The following is a 25,041-nucleotide window of genomic DNA, read 5'->3' as shown; positions in this document are numbered from 1 at the left end:
CCAAACTTACTTAACATTTTTGATTTTTTATAAACGAAATAAAAGCGAAAAAACAATAGAACGATGTAAAAAAACTTGAAAAGAAATAGGTATCCTGCTCTGTTTTCACTACCAGTGAGTGTAGGAGCAGGTTCGGGCAGACGTGTTTTTCATTGACACAGATTATGATTCCCGTGAAGTGGCGTTATATTTTTTTTAATTTATGAAAGATTCTGAAGTTGCAAAAAAAGAAGGGTTCGTAATGAGCAACGTAGTGCTCTTTATATAATATTGCAATAATCCAATCCAAATTTTAGTGCACGATGCAGATAGGTATGTGTACATGTGTGTGGGTGTATTTTATATAGGAACGGTTTTTTATTCACCTGCACGAATGGAATCATATCTGTTCATGGAAGTTGGATAACTTAACAACCACCCCGCTCACCAGCCACATGCCCTCGCGTCGGCCTGAGGGGTACTGTACACTATGCTTAAAACTGTGTATTTACGAATAAGCCATAAAAGAGATGATTTCAAGAACACTCCCTGTAATTCGATTAGCACAGAGGAACAAAGAAACAATTGTCAAAGAGACCTCGAGTAATGCAATCGTTAGCCATCGTTATTTACGAGAGAAGTCCAGAAAGTAAAACCTTAGTTTTGCTATAAAAAATACACTGTAATTATTATTACTAGGTTATCTACCGGTTAAGGTAGGTTTTTAAATTGACATAATTACTAATTAAATAATTTGTGACCCCCTAGCAAAACACAACATCCTACTTTACATCAGGTCCCTCTTCAGCTCTGAGTACTTTCTTCCTCCCTTCGTCCCGTCCAACATCCCTATCCTGTTCCTTCCCTTTCCTCGTTTGCCTAACATTCTCCCCTCTATTACAGTCTTCAACATCCCGCTGCCAGCCAATACCCTCTTTATGCACTTTTCCTGCCTCCATAGGATTTCTCCCAACAAACCCCTCTCTACGCCCAACATACCAAGCACTTCCTCATTTGTTTTCTTCTCTGTCCATTTCACCTTCTCCATGTGGTTAATGATTTTGAAAGTAAATTATTCAGCAACCCCTCAATTTGTACCAAGAATATTCACTGTTGGTTTCGATATGTAGACGATATCTTTGCTATATGGACAGGCAGTGATAGACGGTTAGATAAGTTTATGAACAACCTGAATTCCCAGTGCGAAAGTATCGGGTTTACTTGTGAGAATGAACAGAATAATCAATTAAATTTTTTTAGATATCACAGTGTCGAGAAAGGGACGGGACTTTGAATTTGCAATTTTTCGGAAAAGTACCACCACAGACCACATCATCCCCTCCAACTCCCGCCCTCACATATCGCATAAGCTTTCAACTTTTCATTTCCTTTTAAACAGACTGTTAGCCATCCCCCTTTCCAAAAGTAATTTTGTTAAAGAGCTCAAAACGATTAAAGGTTTAGCAATGAAAAATGGTTACAAAGAAAATTTAATTGACAAAATGCTATCAAAGAAAATGTTCCTCCAAAGTATACAATCTTTTGTTCAAACCAATTAATACGGAGGAAATAGGTTACAAATGGTGCAAACTCCCATATTATGGATTAATTTCACAGAAGTTAGCCAACCTTTTTCCTAGGGAGAAATTTCGAATAGCTTTTTATTATAATAATAACTTAAAATCATTCTTGAATACCACTAAAGACAAAATATGTACGCAAAATAAAAGTGGTGTGTATAAGTTAACTTGTGGGGACTGTGGTGCTATATACGAGGGTCATCCGGAAAGTAGTACCCGTTCGTGCCGCATGAAGTGCTGACGACGCGAGTAGCCGCTGGACGAGGTCAGATAGCTTCAGTGGCTTGTCTGCCTTCTCTGAGCCAAGTTGCGTGACGCTAGCATTGCCTGTGTTGTTTCTGTGATTGTTTACAATGTTTAAAAAAATTGAGAACGCCGCCAGTTGTGAAGTGAGGGCAGTGATTAAATTCCTCAATGCAAGAAACGTTCGCCCATGTGATATTCATCGCCAATTAAAGGAGGTGTATGGAGACAATGTAATGGACGAGTCGTCTGTTCGGCGGTGGTGTCGCAACTTCAACATGGGGAGGGGGAACACACACGACGATGAGCGTTCGGGGAGACCGTCTGTCATTACAGACCAACTGGTGAGCTCAGTTGACGAATTCGTGAGGAACGATCGGCGCGTCACAATTGATGACATCTGTGAGCATTTTCCCAATGTTTCTCGAACAATTGTTCATGAAATTGTTAAACACCATCTGCATTATGCAAAAATTTGTGCAAGATGGGTCCCTCGCGTATCTCAATGAGCTGGCGGCGAAGGACTATGCAGCAGGAATACAGAAACTTGTCACACGTTATGACAAATGCCTTAATTTGCTTGGAGATTATGTTGAGAAGTAGTTTAAAGTATCCTCTTTCAAATAAAATTTTTTATGTTTGTTAATATTTACTTTTGTGTCTTTATTTCACGAACGGGTACTACTTTCCGGATGACCCTCGTATATATAGGTCAAACGGGGAGGTCATTAAAGACACGGGCGGAGGAACATAAACGCTGTGTTAGAACTTGTGACCTCAAATAATCGCACTTCGCTAAACATCTATGGGAAGAAAACCATGGGAGTGATTTCAACCCGGAACTGTTACACAAGAGTGAAAAAGGAATGAGGATGGACAAGTGGGAAGAGCTTGAAATCAGAAAGAAATTAAAAACGGGTCATTTGGTTAATGATTTATTGTTTGAATACCTCTCCCCAATCCTGGAAGTACCCCTTTCCCTCACAGATAGACCCGACAAACCCCCCCCACCCCAGCCCCATCTAAACCAACCAAGCACCTGTCCTGACACTTAAAACCCCTCTTCCCCCTCCCCATCAACGCCAATCGCAACTCCATTTTCTTTCGCCTCCTTCTCCCCCCTCTCCCACCCACCCCTCCTCACCCTCATGATTGGTATATAAGTGGACTGCGACTGATTTAATTTGTACCTGATGATGACGCTTGAGCGTTGAAACTAGTTATACGTGAAAAAAGGACAGTGGAAAGTTACTTTGTATTCAAAATTTTATTCTCCATTCTTTTCCACGCCCACATTTCAAAAGCCTCCAATCTACGTCTATCCTCCTGCTTCAATGACCACGCTTCCTCACCGTACATAGCTACGCTCCATATCAAAGTTTTTACGAATCTTTTCTTTACACCCTTACTCAACGTCCCTGTCATCAACTCCCTCCTCCTTGTGAAAGCCTCTTTGCCTAGCGCAATTCTTATCCTTACGTCCCTACTACTTTGACCCTGTTGGTCCAAAATATTTCCGAGATAGTTTCAGAAAATTTATTATTTTCATATCAAAACTATACATGTCTAATATTTTATACGTATTTGAAAAATAGATTTAAACATTTGCCAAGTCTCAGAACTATTTTTCGAATTCCTTCAAGATAAAATTCTGTCGCCTGAGATTCCCGATTCCAAATTTCCCGATGAATGAACCTATGAAGTTTTTATATTAGTGTAAACCTTATCCCTGAACGAACTTCACATTTGGTAGGAATTTCAATTGTATTGTTCATTTTGACGACAAATGGCGCGACCTTCCGACTGCAGTTCTTACTTCCAACCCTGCAGCTCGAGTTGTACTGACCTACTCTGTGGGTTAATACAGCGACCATCGAGCTCCCTACAAGAAAGCGAAGGTTACTTCCTGGACAGCTCTCGTATTTTGAACGCTATTCTCTAATCTCGGGGAAGAACGTCATGGATTAAGTGATGACTTCCAAATTCAAGACTTTCTTTCTCTCTCTCTCTCTTTGGGGGTCTTTGGAGTGAAGTGAACATAGGGTGTTCCCCTTCACTTTTTTCCAGAAAAATGACAAGTTCCAACTCTGCCCCGCTTCCGTCCTTAAGACCGATAGGGGCGAAAGGAAAGGAAAACTTGCCCCTCCCTCCCTCTCTCACACATTCTCTTCTGCTACACCGCGTGCAGAGAGATACAAGATAGCTGGGGCGAGGGAGAATGGGTGCAAACCACGACGAAAGCACTCGAAACACCCGCCGCCTCAATGCACCGGGGAATGGAGGGAGTGAGTGCTGGTTCGGAGGTTGGGTGAAGGGGGTGAGAGGGAAGGAAAAGGCGGGAGTGGTGTGAGGTTGAAGGGACGTAGCGATTACGACTGACTTGGAATGAGGAGGGGAGGCAGAAAACTTCCCCTCCCTCCCCAACAAACTCCGTAGGAAGACAGGGGATTCCAAGTCACTTCCCGGGCAGTCGTTTTGTGTTCGTTGTTGCGCTTACGAGAGAGGAGTAGTGGTAGTAGTTTTGCCACTACGCCGTCCTCTCTCTGCCAAAGACCCCCATGCGGACGACTGCGATAGTGTGTTGCCGTGGGTTTAAGAGTCGGTTCGCGCAACAGTTGACACGCGAGCAGCCGATCGGCCTGGACACACGACGGAGGCGGACATATATTTATATATTACATACATACACATGCCATAATCGCTGACCTCTTTCTGAACCTTCCTCGAGACCTCCAACCCAAGATGCCCCGGGAAAGGGTGAGTTTATGGGGATTGGTTCCTCTCCCTCTCTCTTCGTTTCTTCCCTTCGCTCGCGTCTGTTTGGTGTACTCTATTCGTCTTGGTTCGACCGACAGAAGAGACGGGAGTATTTTTTAGTTTCCTGCAAACCACCGCTAGGGTGTGTGGCAGGGAGTGAATACACACCAGACTAATTTTTACCCGAACATGACACTACTGCGTCCGGACAACGTTATTCTGATCCTTTATCATTTGTGGAAAAAAGACATCTTAAATCCATCTGTTATGCGTTTAATTTATCTATTTTTACTGGCACGATCTCGCCTACGGTGGGGGTAGTAATACATTTTTAAGAACATCTCTAAAATGAGATTTCCTTCCAATCTAAGCAAGAGATTTAATCTGTAATTTAACCTTCGCTCCGTGCGTGATTCTCAGCCTAGCTACTCTAATATTTGGAATGCGCTACTAAGTTTATCATAACGACGTTTTACGAATCTAGCTCCTCTACGCTGCACGCGATCCAATTCGGCAATCAATCCAACTTCGTGAGGATCCCATATACTTGCAGCGTATTCTAAATGAGGCCTAACCAGCGACAGATAACATTACTCTTTGACCTGTTCATCACATTTCCCCCACACTCTTCTCATAAATCAAAATTTTTCGTTAGCTTGTCCATATATTTCCCGTAGTGTATCATCTAGGAGAGACCGTGTGTGAGGGTAACGCCTTTGTATTAAATAGAGTCCACACATTCCATTTTGGTGTTCCCGATGCAGAAGGCCTTCGGGTGGGAATTGCTCTTTATTCCACAAACTTATCACTGCGCACTTTTTTTTAATTCTAATTGCCAAGTGTTGCACAGTATGTAGGAGGTTAGGGTATTTGCAGTGGTTATGTGCATTGGCTTCCAACTTCGTGAGGGCCAGAGTTCGAAATCTTGTGGCTGCAGAATTTTTCAGCTTACAGAAGGAACTCGGTGCCTTTTGTCCGCTGAAGAACGTGGTTTGGACAGCGATAATTTCGGAATGCGAGTGAATATCCTTTTTTATGTTTCTATCTATATTTGTGTTGGCCAACGCCATCTAGCTCCGTCGCTTGATTTATTATACACATCCGTTAGACTTTCGTAGAATATGCACACATACACACACACACACACACACACACACACATATATATATATATATATATATATATATATATATATATATATATATATATATATATATATATATATATATGTTTATATATTTATTATCATTATCATCAGTGCTATACCAGTTAAGGTAGGTTTTGGATGGACAGAAGCACCCATACACTACAGCTATAATATCCTTGTATTTCTTAACAAAACCCAGCCCGACATCCAACCTTCATCTCTGTATACTTCTCCCTTCATCCCGTCCAACATCTCTCTCCTATTCCTACCCTTTCTTCGTTTGCCTAGCATTCCCCCCCCCCATTACAGTCTTCAACTTTCCACTGCCGAACAATACGCCCTTCATACATTTTTCCTGTCTCGTAGTAATTTCTCCCAGCAATCCCCTCTCCTCGCCCACAATAACTGGCACTTCCTCATTTGTTTTCTATTCTGTCCACTTCACCTTCTCCATTCTTCACCTCACCCACATTTGAAAATCCTCCAATCAACGCCTATCGTTCTTCTTTAATGACCATGTTTCCGCGCCGTACACAACTACTCTCCATATCAAAGTTTTAACGGGTCTTTTCGTAACACCCTTACTCAACCTCCGTCATCAATTCTCTCCTCCTGTGAACACTTCCTTGCCTAACGTAATTCTTTCCCTTAAGTCCCTAGTAATTTGGTCGTCTCCCTTAATTCCGTCCAAAAAGTCGATTACCGTCCTCACTCTTAAATCGTATCACCCAACATTCTCCTCTCTATATAATCTTAAACATTCCATTACCAGCCAAAAATGCATATCAGCTATTTTTCCTATCTTCTCCAAGTTTTCTTATCATACCTAATGAATAATAAAGATTTCAATTACTCACCTGTTTGGATACTTCTTAAGGCCTGGCCTGAATTCGACTGATCGCAGGTTTTTAAGATGAAAATTGCAGTCGACCGCGTTGATTTAGATGTATATCAGCCCTATGTGCTGCGGGTGTATGAAACATTTTTGCCGCAAAAGCTATGCCAATTTCACTCTTAAAATACGTGAGAACTTGAATGTGAATACGTTGCCTAATTGAAGCAGGATGGTAGGGGTTGATTGGAGGCTTTTTAAATGTGGGTATGTTGAATGATGGAGAAGATGACAGGAAGATGAAGTAGACAGAAAGGAAGCAGTGCTAGATATGGTGGGCAAGGATAGGTGATTGCTGGAAGAAATAATAGGGAGGTGGAAAAAAATGGGTGCAAAGTATAGTGATTGGAAATGGAATGTTGAAGACTGCGATAGAATGGAGAATGTTAGGAAAACGAGGACTGGGCAGGAATAGGATTTGGGTGTTGGACGGAATTAAGGGCGGCAGGAAGAATATGGAGATAAAGGGGGGCTTATTGTAGAGTAGTATGTTGCCTTGTGTTTTGTTGAGAGAGAAAAAGAATTGTTTGGTAGCTTGTGTCCATCGAAGACCTACCTACACCGATACATTACTTGTAGTAATGTTCTATCTAATACACCCGCATAAGTACTGATTCTAACGTAAATAATTACTTAAAAAACTCATGGAAAACTAATATTTCTGTGGTCCCAGCCACTTTCATCAGAACACGAGGAATAACTAATTATTAATTAGTCAGGTACTCTTCGTGCTCTGATGAAGGTGGATGGGACCACCGAAATATAAATATTCAGTGAGTCTTTTTTTTTTACAAATTTTTTCGCTAGTATCTGTATATTCGCGAGTGCATTGTTAATTGTTGAATCCTAAAATGGTGTTATTTTTTTCTTGAAAAATGCACTTAGTGACATTTCGAATGCTATTTTCCTAGTGGAAGCTACGGAGCAGCTGGAGGTGTGTACGCTATTTCCTGACCTTGAGATAGAAAAAAAATTCCAAATAGTTATTCCAGGGCAGGTGAAAGCAGTCTTGAATGGTTGTCTAATTCACGAGGGAAGTGAATTGTTTCATAACCCACTCACTAATATTAGATTACTGCATCTCCTCTTTTCGCAGCTAAATCATACGCAATTACCCAAATGCGCCAACTGAATTTAATCATCGGTACGTATGCGTATTGGCGTATGCCTTGCACACCAAAGTTTTGCTTTAAGACGGCTATTTTGAAGGAGTACCCATCTATACATAAATATTTTTGCTTTCTCAGACAAAATGTTATTCAAATATACTCCTCTCATCCAAAGTATTCTATCAATTTAAAGTTAGGTTTTGGATTTTCCCTAAAGAATTTTTAATTATAAGTATTGCAAGAATTTTTCTTTTTTTTGCACTTCATCAATTATTTCTTCATTCCTTCGTAATTTCTGTCTGCCTTCCTGCTGTCTAAGAAGACTACTCCTCCTACCTCACTTCCTTCCTTTACGCCCCGCCTACCCAACGTTTTCTCCCTTCATTATATCACAGCCTAATCAACATACCACCGCAATTTCTTTCATAACCTCTACTACAATCACTTTATCCTGCCCTCTTCGGAATTCCCTCAACAGCAACTTCCTCTCTTCGTCTGTCATATTTTAAAAGCACTTCGTTTGTCTTCCTCCCTGCCTAAATTACGTATTTTTTTATTCTCCTTCATCTCAAAAGTCTCTTAATCCATTCTCAACCTCCTAACTCAACATACCAGGTCTCACATTCGCATGAAGCATATTCCACTTTGTTTATATACCTAATTTTTGACGAAGGGTCAATAGAGAAAAAAATAATAATGATGCGTACAGATTGAACTCAGGCTTATTTCCATTCGCCATTTTTTCATCAGTCTAAATTGTTGTGGTGTGACAGAAGCAATGAAATTCTATCACCGAATTCTTCGCGTAAAATTCATCTTCACGCCACGCAATAAAATGCGGTAATACCATTAGACCCCCTCGAGAACGACCTTAATGTACGTTCACCAACGCCTTTTCAATTTTGCATTTCGCTGTCTCAGAAATGTCAGCTTTCGATTATTTTCTGCCGAAATTTCATTCAGGAGATTCAGTGTTTCCGTGAACTGGAGCATACCCCCTTGTGGCTCTAAATATAGCTACGCCAATGAGTGTGTCCAGTTTTACCATTAATTAATAATCTATTTTACTTAGGGTCTCTGGAAGAAGTAATGATACATTCACTTATCTCATAACTCAGAACGTTATTAGTTAAAATCGAGGAAAAAAGTAATATAATTTTTTTAAGGATAGTTCATTACGTTTCTGGTGGTTTTCTTCCTTTTTTTAACATTATAACGAAATATATCATTTCTTATTTGATAAAACGGTGAGCTAACATTTTCTTTTCATACTATTGCCCGTATTGCATTAGAATCTCATTTACATGCTTGCTTTTTTATACGCTATCACTCACCCATTTCATTATTATTATTCCATGTTTTGTCATTATTTTTTACTATGCCGTCTTACCTGCTTGATATGTTGCTACTTTTGGTTGAATATAAAGATGTATTTCCAAACAAAATTAATTAGTATAACTAAAACCGTACCATCCAACTCATCTGTGAATAGCTGACTGAAAACCGGCTAAATCTAAATCCCAAAAAGACCAAGTCGATAATCTTTGGAAGCACCGCCAATGTACATATGCTGCTCGCAAGTTATCTCCCTAAAATAAGTGTTTTAAATATTCAAATTGACTACTCAAATACAGTGAAAAGCCTAGGAGTTTATCTAAGCATCACCTTAACCTGGCGCGAGCAAGTAAATGCCATTTCTAATAAAGTTCACAAAACTCTTTACACAATGAAGCATTTCAGACACCTAATCCCTATAACGTTACGCCGGAAGCTTGTTCAAACATTAGTATTACCACATCTCGACTATTGCTCGGTTGTCTACGGTGATGTGAACAAGGAGCTAATTACAAAATTACAAAGGCTCCAAAATTCTTGTCTACGATTCATCTTTAATATGCATTTTAATGAACGTGTAACTCCTTACTATAAAATGTTGAATTGGCTAAAACTCGAACAGAGGAGAATGCTTCGAAAGGCCTCACAATTATTTAAAGTTCTGAATTCTAAAACCCCTTCTTATTTATATGAAAATTTTATATTCAATTCACTTACGACAAAGAGATCAACCCGCATTACAAAAACATTCCATCTTCCCAAATACTGCACGGCTATATATGAAAAGTCATTCAGTATTTCATCCTGTAAACTATGGAACTGTTTGCCTAATAAAGTAAAATTATCCAGGAACACATCCCAATTCAACAGGAACATGTTTGAATATCTGTCTACCACACTACCAAAATGACCTTATTACTGTTTTATCAGGCTAAATATTTAACTATTGTTCTTTGTATTTGTATGTATGTATTGTACTATATGTTTCGTTCAACTGATGTTAAATTATGTTTTGTGACTGGTTTAATTACCTTATTCTATGCATTATGTAAACCTGTTTCACTCCATAGGTTTCAAAACCTCATGTAACATCTATTCTGCTCCAAGGGACTTTTCTCCCAGAGAAATAAAAATTGTTTATTATCATTACCATTTAGTCTATTGGTCAAGGCAGATTATTCGATAAACTAAAAAGCTATCCATTCATAAATCTCTAAACACTGCCTAAAAAGACAGATTTGACAATTGCCCAACACCTCGCGTTGCAATTAACCGTTTCATAAGTTAACCTACTTACGGCCAACGTTCATGCCTCCTAGTATAAATTCATCTTTACTTTTTCTAACCCGTCGTGCTTCAATAACGTAAATACAGAGATAGAGAAGAGGAAAATTCTATATCGCACTCTTTGACGTATTATTGCAACTGAATATCTCTCCTGTGTCCGCACTTCCTGCATCCTTTTGGATTTCTCCCAGCAACTCTCTCTGATCCCCTTCCTCATACGCATAAAACTATCATAGGTGTCGTTAGAATGACAATGCAGTTTTAAGACGCTCTAGAAATCTTACCTCGGAAGGGCAGTTAAAAATAATATGAAGCCTAATATCCTTGAGTGAAATCACAACTTTCGTTCCGCAATCGTCAACTTAATCTCTCAATGATCTTCTGCTGTACTTGTATTTAATTAGACAACTGAAATCGTGATGATATTATTGTTTCTGTCGCAACACATCAATGCATGACGAGATTTCATGTTACGTAATTTAATTAGATATTGCGTGAAGGCAAGGTAAAAAGATGTAATATAATTATCTACAAGTATACATGATTATTATTATGAATTAGGTAATCTACCGGTTAAGGTAGGTTTTTGGATGGACTAAATAACTATTTTGCGACTCGTTACCAAAAGCAAAATCCAGCATCCTACTCTACATCAGGTCCCTCTTCATCTCAGAGTACTTCCTTCCTCCCTTCATCCCGTCCAACATCCCTATCCTGTTCCTTCCCTTTCCTCGTTTGCCCAACATTCTCCCCTCAATTACAGTCTTCAACATCCCGCTGCCGGTCAATACCCCCTTTCAGCCACTTTTCCTGCCTCCATAGGATTGCTCCCAACAGACCCCTCTCTTCGCCCACCATACCTAGTACTTCCTCGTTTGTTTTCTTCTCTGTCCATTTCACCTTCTCTATTCTTCTCCACACCCACATTTCAAAAGCCTCCAGAGTATATCTATCCTCCTGCTTCAATGACCACGTTTCTGCGCCGCACATAGCTACGCTCCATATCAAAGTTTTCATGAGTCTTTTCTTAATATACTTACTCGAAGTCCCTGTCCCTCCTCATGAAAGCCTCTTTACCTAGCGCAATTCTTCTCCTTAGGTCCTTACTACTTTGACCGTTTTGGTCCAAAACACTACCGAGATACGTAAACTGTTCTACCTGCTCTAGTTTTTGCCCTCCTATTCTAATGTTTAGCGCAGCCTTTTTCTTTCTAGAAAATCGCATAAGCTTTGTTTTATTAATATTGATTCTCATCCCATACCTGTCGCACTGAATTTCCAAATCACTAAGCAATGCTTGCAGCCCCTTGGCTGACTAACAAACTAAACCTTGGTCATCAGCGAGCCAAACTGATTTTACGGATTCCCCGCCCACTTTCATTCCTACCTCCAGTTCTTCCATTGCCTCTTTAATCATTTCTTCCGCGTATACTATACGTTGAACAGCACCGGATAATGGATAATCCTAACTTACACCTCTTCCTTACACTGCCCATCCGGACTCTTGTTCCCCACTCGCACCTGAGCAGTCTGAGACATGGACAGGTTGCGGATTAGCCCCCTGTCCCTCCAATCTCCTCCTTTTTTCTGTAATATACTAATTAGTTTTTCCCAATACATTCTATCAAACGCTTTTTCGAAATCTACGAAACAGGCAAATACGTTCTGATTGTATTCTATATGGTGTATTGTATTCTGTATGTACGGAAAGGGGGTGTAAATATGTGAATATCGGGGTAATTAATGTCTAATATTAATACCTGGGTATTTCCAGGAACCACTGGGCCTCATGCAACAATTCTTCCCTTATTGGGATTCTCCCAATCCAAAACACGCCTCCAAACACAACAGTCCCTTTGATAAATGCTGCAGTATCTATTTTACCATCCCTCGCACCCTCTGACCCTCCACTCAAACTCAACTTAATTGAGCAGGCATTTATCTGGCTCCTAAATTCCTGGAATTACCCAGGTATTAATATTAGACATTAATTACCCCGATATTTACATATTTTCATCCCCCTCCGCTCTTCTAAAAATCCCCCTCCAAACTCTTTTCCACTTTCCCCTTCCAACCAGCGTTTCTATCCCTTTCTGTTAATACCTTTCCCGTAGTCCCTTCCTTCTCTTCCACGAGAAAGGTGGCTTGGACCACCGAAAATTCGAAAACTCGTGTGTTTCTTTTCTCTTTTGTATGTTTCCGTGTTTTTGTCTTTGTCCGCTAGTGCTATCTTCATATACATGTGTGTGTGTGTATATATATATATGTGTGTATATATATATACACACACATATATAATATAAACCATATATATATGAATTCATTCACATGGATATAGACACAAGGAAAAGGGATGGGAACACGCATAAAAGACAAACACAGGAGAGGTGGGGAAGGCGGAATCGACCAGATCACAAGTTCAAAAATATTTCCTTGACCGGGACCTGAACCACGGATCCTTTGACTTGCCGGGCCGATTCTCTAACCACTTGAGCTATGGAGGATATGTATTTTACGATGAAATCTGCCGGGGGTTGATGTAACCAAGTGCCCCGATTCTTTGGCAAGGAGATCGCGTTAGGGAGCTCTTTCACCCACCATAAGAGAAAGGGACATTGACAAGAGGAAATGACAGTAGCAACGTCGTGAAGGGTAGCAACAATGCATTTCGTGGCACGTACAGCCAGAAGAAGGAGAGGAGCCACGTTGGCCAAATACACATTTAAACATTGAAACCCGCCATATGGTGAAAAAATATTCATTCACATATATAAGGAAAAGGGTTAGGAACACATTTATTCCCTACCATGACTTCATTTTGCTTTTGAAAGCTTGTTTACCCAACGAAATAGATCCGATTACGTCGCAACTACTTAGTGCAGAAATATACATTTTTCAACTTTGTTGTTTAGGCCACAACCGTAAAGAAAATTTATTTCATTGGTCAAGTTTAAGCTCTATTGTTCCCAACGAAGCAATTCTCCATTTTATTTTTGAGGAAGTAGCGAAAGCATTATCAGGTGTGTTTGGAAGGGAGCATGGAGATAATCGCAATGCGGTAAAGGAAGTGTGAGTGAGGATAGAGGTGTCCTTGGGGGAAAAAAACCTTCCCGGGGATAAGAAGCGAGAATCATGCCGTCTAACTTGCGGGAATTGTTTTTCGTTCATTTTTTGATGGAAGTTTACGAAAAACAGAAGCCACCAGAGCACAATACTCACACCCACTGCCATGCATTGAGCATGCATTGGGCATGCATGAATGTGCGCGAAGTTTGCAAATAAATATAAATTAAAACTCTTGTAATTCTCCACTCTAAAAAAAAAACGTTTCGATCGGCCACGACGTCTCGAACCTTGATGGTGTCAACTTCAGGTAAATGAGAATGATTCCATCCCCTTTCAAAGAAGTTGAGGGGTAGGGTGATAGTAAAACAAAAAGGACTAGTGTGATGCGCAAACACATGCAGTTTTAGTACAACTTTAGGTTATTGGTTGCTCCCCCATATCGATACTCCTTATTTAAAAATGAATAATGCAAAGCCCTGTAATAAGGCCAACACGACGTCTGATAATCACACATTTACAAGGTAAGGAAGTTGGGCCAAGGCCTTCTTCCTCCAACCCGTCATTCTCCCTCACCTCTGTCATAGATACACAGAATAATCACTACCTGTATTTTCTGGGCTCAGACCCATTGATTTGATAGTATCACAGTTAACCAAGATCATGAGGGTCTCTAGAGTTTTCCGAATTTCAATCAATGCTCTCTGATTATTAGAAGAACCGTTAAAACATTGCTTCATTCCACGGCGCACATCAAACTTGAAGTGAAAAAAAACAGAACCGTAAAGCGTAAAGACAATTAGTACGAAAACCTGTCTTCAACTGATATGATTTTCCCCGAGATAATAACAGGAGTGGTACAGATGTACTTGGGTACATGTATGTAAATATAAGAAAGCAGTTGATTCCCCCTTAAGAACGTTGAGACAGTCTACGAACGGGCGTGCTTATGAAACTGAGGAGACTGTTTCCTAACACTGTTTTCAATGGCTAATAATTGGCCTTTGGCAAACCAAACTGGAAATTATTATAAAATTCGACCCTGACTCGATTTTAACGCGCTTTAAATGACTTAAAAATTATGGTTACGAGCATCTTGTGTGAAGAATTTTCCTTATTTAGGTTATAGTTTCATATTTTGTTTCCTACGGAACCTTTAGGTGTGCAGATGAATGAAAGAAAAGTTTACAGAAGCTCAGGACACCCGAATTTGTCTGCGACGCCGAGGAAATTATTGATGTAACAAATTATATCGGTAGCTTCAACTTCTTTGAATAAAATAGGAGAGAGAGAGACACAATATCACAAACAGATTGAAGCACTCGTTCTTCCCCAGCACGATGAACAATCAGAGAAAAATATTACCCAAAGCGTACTAATATTTCTACTTTGAAACCAAACTTTCAAGTTATACAATGCACGATTTTCAAAGTGTAAAAGTCATTCGTCCTTGACCATAATACGAATTTGGATCCCTCGATATCCGGTCGAGTGCTTTAACCAGTTAACCTACCGAAGCGCCCAATTCCAATCCGAATTATTGTTGGCTTTAAAGGAAAAAGATAACAAGATAAGAGCAAGAGCATTGAACAAGAGAAAAAGACAAGCTCACAATACAAGTCTTTCGGAGTGTTAGCGGCAACCTAGGTAACTTAACTGACGAAAGCAATCAGCTGGTCATAGAGAGATCGTGGTTCGAAACCCGGTCAAGTTGAATAATTTTTTTTCACTTTGAAATTTTTGATTCTAATGCGTATTAAACTTTGATATGGAACGTAGCTATGTACAGCGCGGAAACGTGGTCACTGAAGCAGGCGGATAGACGTAGACTGGAGGCTTTTGAAATGTGGGTTTGGAGAAGAATGGAAAAGGTGAAATGGACAGAGAAGAAAACAAATGAGGAAGTACTTGGTATGGTGGGCGAAGAGAGGGGTTTGTTGGGAGAAATCCTATGGAGGCAGGAAAAGTGGCTGAAAGGGGGTATTGACCGGCAGTGGGATGATGAAGATTGTAATTGAGGGGAGAATGTTGGACAAACGAGGAAAGGGAAGGAACAGGATAAGGATGTTGGAAGGGATGAAGGGAGGAAGAAAGAACTCAGAGATGAAGAGGGACCTGATGTAGAGTAGGATGCTGGATTTTGTATTTTGTTAGGAATCACAAATTATTTAATTAGTAATTATGTCAATCGAAAAACCTACCTTAACCGGTAGATTACCTAATAATAATAATAATGCGTATTAGCGGATGTCTCCGTTGAAAGTTACTGTCGAAGCATCTCCAGCAGTTTCTTTGAAAGTCAAGTCTTAATTAAACACTTTATTGAAGATACACCAAGACATTTATGTGTGTGTTCAAGTGTATGAGCAAAACGTTTATTTATATGCAAGTACGTAAAAGCAATATTCAAAAACTAAGAGCAGGTTTCTTATATTTAAATATTGACAGGTAAGAACAAAGTCGTACGCATACAGCACCACCTATTGATTGTTTGCGAATCCACATAAGTTGTTTTGATTAAGTAGTCGTTTGCCTCTCGGTGAAAGCAGTCTGCAAAGTCTGCGAAATACGTCGTAGCCTACGCTAGGGGGGTCGAGATGGTGCGGTGGCTATCGTACTGGCTTCTTACTTAGAGGGTCCGGGTTCAAATCCCGGCGGTGTTGAATATTTTTCAGTGGTATCTCGATCCCTACTTGAGGTGTTTTGAGGAGGGCACTTTGAGTGAGTACGCCGTCCGTTGGATGGGACGTTAAGCTGCGGACCCCTTGGCGGGTTTCGTAAAAAGTAGGCTAATGCCGACGCCGGGTTTCTCTCCACCCTTCATCCTTTCCTGTCTATCCCTAATGGCGAAAATTACCTCAGCTGTCGGTCGCCTCCCCTAAATACTACTACTAGCCTACGCCAGTTACAAAGTGCATGGGCTTTGATTGATTCGATTTTTAGGTGAAAAATTTTGATCGTCAATTGGCCAAATTCATCGATAGTTTTGCCTAGTTCATAGACTCACAGCAATGAATGACAGAAAGGTTAGACAATGGTGTCGGGAATAAAAAATTGTCGCACAAAAGTGTAAGGCAGGGTGGCAGGGCCAGTATCCAGACGGATGAAATCGTTCGACAAGTTGACCAAGAACTTATGCGATCTGATTGACGATTAGTGCTCTGGCTGATACATTTCCTCTTTTTTGACACACCGCTGTTTACACACGATTGTTTCGGGAAATCTTGGGTATTACAAATTGTGTGCAAGCGGAGCATCGGAAATACTTAACGATCAACACAAAGAGCAAGGAATGTTGATTAATATATAAAAACACCATTGGACCAGCGATTTTGGACCGCTATTGACAATGTGTGGATTCCATCTGATGGTTGTTTCCTCTTCAAGCACTTGAAACAGGGTCTTGGTGGGCAATGGTTTGAAGACGTCAAGGAACTTAAGACCGCCATTGTCAACTGATTCAATACCCAGGAGACGAATGACAGGAGGCTAAAGAAGCTGGTGCAGTATTACGAAAAGTGCTATGAAATGAACGGCGATTATGTAGAAAAGTGAATTATGATAAATTTCCTAGGAAATTAAAACCAACAATAAGCATTTTTCTAACGAAAATATTTTTTTATGACCAAACGGACTTAACCTAAAAAAATAACCCTCGTATTAACTAATATTTGTGCACTTATGGCTAATGTCTTAACAATCACCAACACATACCCTTGTTGCGGCGTGCGTATCTAGATGTAGATACACTGATATTCTTAAAGTATGTGCTAAAGAATGGCCAGACAAATTCAATATAAACCTAATTTTAAGGTTCTTCTCTGAAGTAGCAGGTTTGAAATACTGAAGTGGCAGGTGGGAAATACCAAGTAGTAGCAGCCATTTTTTTTTGACAGAATGTTAACCATTTTAACAGCAGAGTACTTTAAACCTTTCCACTTCCAAATGAACTTTTATTCACCGTGGAATATATTGCAATGGTACAATATTATATTATATAAGGGAGGAGGACACAGGCTTGACTCGTGGGAAAAATTTCGAGATTTAGCAACGGGACCGAAATCGGTTTTCGAATGGTTCCAAGTGTTTCTTAACCATTCCCTCCTTCTTGCCATTCATTTCTCAAAATACGACCTTGTCAGAAGAAATTCATTTCCTTCCACCCATAATCTGTATTATTCTAACCGGCCTGTCGCCATTCAAGGTCAACTTCAACTGGAGAGAGAATTTCCGACTGTTCCTCCTTTCGACTCCCTCAGTACTCCCAAGGCCCTTTCACTCACTTCGACTACATTATGTATGTATGTGGGCGAAAATATATACAGATATACATATTTTGTCAAACCATGTACATAAGCATATATATGTGTGTGTATGTATATATAATTTTTTTTTCAATATACACACACATACACACATAAGTAGTAGTATTTAGGGGAGGCGACCGACTGCTGAGGTCATTGGCGCCATACGGGATGGACAGGAAAGGATGAAGGGTGGATAGAAACCCGGCGTCGGCATTAGCCTACTCTTTACGAAAGGCGCCAAGGGGTCCGCAGCTTAACGTCCCATCCGACGGACGGCGTACTCACTCAAAGTGCCCTCCACAAAGCACCTCAAGTAGGGATCGAGATCCCTCTGAAAAATATTCAACACCACCAGGATATGAACCCGAGCCCTCTGGGTGGGAAGCCAGTACGATAGCCATCGCGCCAATGATCCCCTTACACACACAATGTAGAAATACATTATTTACATTACTTCTCTAACCATAGATATTGACATTGTTTGCGTAAATCCATGGAACACTAGACACGATGTAATTACGAGTATATCCATTGAACCTCTTGTTGTTTAGCTCGATTCATATGGTGTAATAATTATCAGTTTCCGTCTCTAATGTGATGAATTCATCGTGGACATCCACACGGACGCCCTTCGTATTTATTTTCCTCGACCCCCTTATTCTCCTCTCTACCTCTTTCCGACCAATGCAGTTTTCATTCGCCGACGTTTCGACCACGTCAGACAGTGAACGCTCTTGGCGTGCGCCCATGTTTGCGCGCACGCAAGAATTTTGTGACCGCACCCACTTCATTTAGTGCATCTTATCTTGGAATCCACAGCCAAGGCCTCACGGCGACGGCTGGGCAATCTCTGCGGGGTATGCACTCGGGAAGGCAGCAGGATTCAGGTGGATAGATGGATTATTGAATGTCTACAGACTTCGATTAAATACCTTGAATGTGTGTGTACCATATACTAACTGGTTTCGTATAAATGACGAATAAATAGCACATGCACGTTTTTTTTCAAGTTTGGTCTATTTGATCATTAAAAATACGAGTGTATTCGTTAGGAAAAGTTTTTCTTCACGATTTTAGCTACCGGCAATTCTACCTCACTTTTCTGCATGAGCGCCAACCCTTTTGATACGTGTCTGACATCTTTCACAAGTATTTTTACCAGGTGTTTACAATCGTAGTAACTATCCGAGCTACGTGCATCCTGACTATTGGATAACTCTTCCCAATTAATGAAACAGTCACGAAAAGTATTATTAAACATGATTATGCAACAATCCTCTATATTTCAAAATTCCCACACTATTCAACAATCCTCTACTATGCAACAATCCTCTACATTTCAGCAATCATCTACTAGCCAACAATCCTCTACTATGCAACAATCCTTTACTCTTCAACAATCCTCTATCCTACAATCCTCTACTATTCAACATTCGATCGCCAATTCAAACGCAAAACATGATTCATGAGATTTAATATAGTTCCTCTAAACATTAGCAAGGAGTACGTGCCCAGATCACCCAGAAACCGTAGCCGGGTGTGTTTCATCCTCCGGGATACCCTGCAGCCTGATTCTTTAAATTAGGCTATTACGCTTGCGAGGACAAACACGGACCGCGGACCAACAACTTTGCAGAGCGGCCGGACGTGAGGCGGCGGTCCTCGCACGACACGGTGGGGAAAGGGGGGTGGGGGGTGAAACGGAAGCCTCTTGCTTCCGAAGGCGGACTTGGCTGGTTCTGTACACACACATGCGCGATGACTTCCTTCGCCACGCCTCCTTCGACTTCCTGAGGGATCGGCGTTCGGTCGTCGTCGCCGATCGGGAGTTATGCCCTTTTGGATCCCAAATATCGACGCTCGAAATCTCCACGGCGACCGCGGTAGTTTTATATTTAAACAGCGTAGAAATTATCAGCAGTGGAAGGCGCTATCGTAAACCGAAAGAGGGCACTTCGATGGGTGTGCGCACATCTGGATGTTATTTACTATATTCATCATTCATCGGTATATCAATCCAATTATCGGTTAGCAGCCCTCTGATTCTTCTCTATTCAGTGTTGTAATTCTCATATTTCACCCCATAATAGCTTCTCTATTTTACGTCCTCGTTGATTCGTTTTATGTGAATGCCTCTAGGTTTTCCTTTGCGGGTTCTCCCCTTGAATATTCTTCTCTTTCTGTTGTAGGTTTCTATCGCCTCCATTGTGTTCCTTTATATGTGTGTACAATTCATCTACGTTTCTTCTTCTTTGACGTAGAGTTCTCTCTCCAAATGGTCCTTTCCTCTTCTGTTCTTCTATATACCACTTTCACGTTCCTCATCTCCTTTCTATGCATCCTATCTTCAGCATTCTTCTCTTTAGCAAAATGTTTCCAAGCCTTCTATTCTTCGCTGGCACACTTTTCCGATGTTCTTTGAATACCCTGATCCGTACATGCCATAATCCAATTTCCGGGAGTTTACCGATACTAATAATTATTATCCATACTTACACCTATTTATTTTCTACCTCAGTGAGTCTGTGGCTTTCAGTGTATAAATAATCAGAGGTTGTTTTTTATGAGGTTCTCTTAAGCCTATACTCCAAAGCATTTTTCCAACTATTCTGTTTGGTTTACTGTGTTCCATAATCTCTCCTTTTAGGACCGTCTTTAGATGACCTTGCCAGTATCTTTGAGACGTAAAATTGTATCACGACGTAAAATATTAGAAGAATTAGATGGAATGAAATATTGCATTTCATATAAAATCGAACTTTAGTTGACATGGAGAAATTGGCCAATGTTTAGGTAGATTAAAAAAATAGTCATGAACTATGATATATGCTGTTTTTTGAAAAATTTTGTTAGAGAATAGAAAATGTTTCATCAATTGTAGTTATCGTATGGATTGGGAATATTTCAATTTTTTGGACAATGTCATTCCGAAAAAAACTTTAAGGTCACTTCAGAGATATTTTAATTTTGACTACTCTACTGCAATTTCATTCCCGAACGCGTTCTCTGCCTCAATCTAAACCCAAGAGCGATGCTACGAGAATTGAATACGTCACAATTGAATGCGCCACGTCATTTGTTTCGACATGGGCCACGTATTCTTTTTTTTCTGTCCAGTGACAGGTCCATTAGGTGTTTGCGAACTGCCCTTTCAACCTTCCTCTTTCCGCCTGCATATTACCTCCGCACATATAACTACAGGTCGATACTGTATATCGAACCCACTCTGAGGTTTCCGATCCATGCAGAGTCATGCTTAACTTCTTCAGCATCTGGTATCGGATCCATCCTGACGCTTGGATAGTTTCCCGCGAGTTTGAGTGGCACATTCTCCGCAGTGGACTCCGTTCCACCAGGTCACCGAGGCAATACGAGGCTGGAAACGATCGGTAGTTTGCCATTTGGAAAGTAACGAAGCTAATTACGCTGGCGCGATTACCGCCGCGGGCATTTGTGGTTTGCGGGACCGAAGTGAAAGGTCGCATTCCCCGACGAATGGCGAAAGTAAAAACTCATATCGAGCGGCTGTTACCGTCCAACCTTTAGTTAACCTTAGTCGATTCATTTTAAAAATAAAATCCAACACTTACGATCACCCAATTGTATGAGAAAATGAAGCTAATTTCCTGGTGGTAACAATCGTCATATTATGTAGTTCATTGTTTGGAGATAGGCTTTCAGGCAGCTCACAACAAATATTATATTATTAGTATAGCTAATCTACCAGTCAAGGTAGGTTTTGGATGAACACAACTTCCAAGTTCGTGTCTCTCTTAACAAAACACAACTCACCGTATTACTCTACCTCAAGCCACTCTTCTACTTCGTATAACTCCTTCCTCCGTCCAACATCCATATCCTATTTATTAAGGTAGATTTCTTCAAGCTTATACGTTTTATTGTGTCGTGCATTATTTCACTTTTCAGTTGTTAATACCTTCCATCATCCTTTCCACTGTCAAAAAATCTCACTCTCTACCTTCCTCTTACTCACTTGCCTTGACATTTTACCCTGCCATTATCTACACCACGTTGTTAGGCAGGCGAGATAGTAGGAGGAAAGGTATAGGAACATTTTGGATAGAATGAAGGGAGAAAGAGAGTATTCGGAAGAGAAGAAGGGCTTTTTTCGTACTAATGGGTCTCGGTTTAAACTGTACCTTATTAGTCGAGGTGGAGAAATATGGTGATCGGTTGGTGCAAAGAGCCCGGGTTCGACTCATGCAGACGAGAGATTTTTTTCAGCAGTGTCGTGATCCCTACTTGAGGTGCTTTGTGGTGAGAGCTTTAAGTGAGTACGCCGTTTCCCTAATGACGCAAATGACTTCAGATTTCGGTCGCCTCCCCTACATTACTACTATTACTGAGAAATATTAGGCGAGTACAATATGTGTCGTCAAAAACTGGCCTTCGAACGGTGGACCACCGAATAAGTAATAATGGTCACAATCTTCCACTGCCCCTGAAAATCTCTTCCGCGTACTACATCTGCCTGCTTCTAATTCCAACCAGCAAGTTACTCTCTCCTCCACCACAATATTTTATACTTCTCCATTCGACTCATCCGATCCTCATCTCAAAAATAGCCGCTCCGTTAAGAGGCCGGTCAGTAATGAAATCGATGAGTTAAATTATTCATTTAAATATTTGATAAGACACAGAATTGAAGGAAATAAAATCGTTCACTTACTTGGTTCGCCGCGGTATTTACAAGCGAATACGTAAATTACTAGAGTTTAAAGAATTTCCACGAAAATTTCCTCGAACACGAGGTTAAGTCAATAAATTAGTCGCAAACTTCAGATTATCTTATGTCATGTTTAAATTACGCTCGCATATACTGCCAGTAGAAAGAGAAATATGTATGGTATGCTTGTGCGTTCTACTGACCCGCGGTCAGTCAGGGTCAGGCCTGAAAGAGAAAGAATTAAAATAGCTAGCGGCAACGGGATTTTGAAGTGCGCGATGCAAGGGAGAAAATGTTAAGGAAGGAAGGGGAAGAAGAGAGGAAGGAGATTGAGGATTTCGGAATTAATTGAGATAGGAGTAGACGCTATGAATATCTGAGGCAGAACGTGCATTGTAAGAAGTATTGTCTGTGCGATTGCTGAAATCCAGTCAAAATTTTATTTGACTCTTAAACTGGTATGTACAAAAAGTCGATCACTTAAAAAAAAATCGTCACGAAAATATCAAGAAACTGCTATTTTTCTACATAACCAACAATTGTTTTACACATCGCCTTTCTAGTTGTCTTCACATTCTAAGGTTTCTTCATTTTTACGGACGAACTTCTTACAACAGATAGCTGAGAAACTTCCCCTAATTCTCAACATAATCTACCCGTAGGCATACACAGTTTGCCACATTACTCTAGGAATCCGTGGCTGCTGAGAACGCTTCTATGGTAAGGGTCTTTTTTTGCCCACTGTATAAACCAGCTGATTCGTGGTTCCGGGACTTCTGGGGTTCGTCGTCAAAAAACGGCCCTCATTTGAATTTTAGAACACCCGCGGAAAAACCACACAAAGGTAGAAAATGGATGATTATTATATGCTTTTCTTGGACACTAACTGACGCCAAGGTAAGCAATTGAAAATAATTCTCAATCTTGCGGAAGATATACGAACCCACTGCACTGCCCAGTGCAGCCATCTATGTATTGTATCCATAATGATTTGCCAGCGTGTTTTAAGCTCGATCATATCTTCCTGTCTACTCCCAGTCCATAAAAACAAATTGGGGAACCTTAGAATTTGAAGAAACCTCATACTTTTATGGAACACAAGTTTGTTTAGACCTTCTTTTGGTAGCGTTGTCTGACTGCAAAAAACCAGGCCACAAGTTCATCACGAATAGACTTGGCAAAAATAACGCACGAATCTGAACCTGGAATCTCTCGAAAAAAAATTAAAAGAGGTTGAAAATATAATCTTTGTTTGCCCACTTTTTACGCAAAGATTAAAAAAAATACCTTAAAATAGCGAAAGTAAAGACAGAATTGCTATTGAGATAAATGGTACTAAAAAAATACTTCTCCAAGGTGACATAATTTTCATTATCAAGTTCAATGACTTCTATAGACAGTGTCAGTTCATTCCCCTTCAGAATACCGTCGCATATTGGTAATTTCTCGTGGAAAGTCAGTTACTCGTCACAAATGAGCATACGCCCTCTTTGCCTTTTCAGTAGACTAAAAGAAGGGAATCTTGGAGGGCTTGGTAATTAATTAATGAAACTTTTATTACAAATCACTTTCCTTCTTATTGTGGAAAGATGGGTTTTGAATGATCACTGTAAGAGATACTTTCCGGTGTCGGAAATAATTCTATAATCAATTATTACTATAGGTAATCATTCGATTGTTGGTTTTGGATGGACACAAGCGACCAAATAATTCTCTGGTCTCTCCTAACAAAACACAACTTCACATCCTATTCTACAATAACAACATCTACCTTCCTCCCTTCATTTCGTCCAATATCCCAATCCTATTCCTACCCCGTCCTCGTTTTCCTAACACTCCTCTATCAGTCTTCAACATCCCACTGCTGATCAATATGTTTCGAATCCATTTTTCCTGCCTCCTTATGGTTTCTCCCAACAAAATCCTCTCCTCGACCACCATACCAAGTACTTCCTCGTTTGTTTTCTTCTCTGTCCATTTCACCTTATCCATACTTCTCCACACCCACATTTCAAAAGCCTCTAATCTACGTCTATCCTCCTGTTCAATGACCACGTTTCCGCACCGTACATAGCTACGCTCCATATCAAAGTTTTTACGAGTCTTTTCTGAACATCCTTTCTCAAAATCTCTGTCATCAATTCTTTCCACCTTGTGAAATCTTCTTTGCCTAAAGAAATTATTCTCCTTATTTATTTATTTTTATTTATTTATTTAGTAAAAAATTGTGCACATACAGCAGGATTGCCAATTTATAGTGACACGTATAACAGCAACATATAAGGACACAAACATACAAACATCAACAAGACTATACTATTGAGGGAGGTGTGAGAGATGTGTCAGAGAAAGGTTTATAAATGTGTTGGCTGGGAGTGAGAGGGGGTCAATACTTTCGGGAAGGGAATTCAGTAAAGCGGGGAGACGGAAGAAAAGGGACCGTTTGGTGAGGGACAATCTGGGAACGGGTTGGTGGAATAAAGAGTGATCGCGGGTAACTCGGGGGGGAACTCTGAAATTGATAAGGGAAATTAGTTCAGGACAGTCGTTAATGGAGTTAAGGGTGTTATGCATGAGTTTTAAATCGGATTTTAGACGTAGAGTGGAGATATTACAAATCGAGAGCGAGGAAAGAAGTGATTCAGTGGGCGAGTC

At 40.4% G+C, this 25,041-nt stretch overlaps 1 protein-coding gene across 2 annotated transcripts in view; it reads left to right on the top strand.

Annotated features, from left to right (window-relative positions):
- Positions 1–25,041, top strand: part of LOC139698872 (uncharacterized) — an 89,141-nt gene that overhangs the window by 47,748 nt on the left and 16,352 nt on the right. The window contains exon 1 of one of the 2 annotated variants that reach the window (XM_071597819.1): positions 4,411–4,559. The exons of the other annotated variant lie outside the window; for it this stretch is intronic. Within the exon in view, the coding sequence (XP_071453920.1) occupies positions 4,545–4,559 (15 nt within the window). The 5' untranslated portion in view covers positions 4,411–4,544. Of the gene's footprint in view, positions 1–4,410; positions 4,560–25,041 lie in introns of those variants that run through there. 2 annotated transcript variants of the gene reach the window in all.

The sequence above is a fragment of the Hetaerina americana genome, unplaced genomic scaffold (assembly GCF_022747635.1).
Source record: "Hetaerina americana unplaced genomic scaffold, ioHetAmer1.1.p SCAF_9, whole genome shotgun sequence".
NCBI classification, from domain to species: Eukaryota; Metazoa; Arthropoda; class Insecta; order Odonata; family Calopterygidae; genus Hetaerina; species Hetaerina americana.
This window is presented reverse-complemented; position numbering and strand designations above follow the sequence as displayed.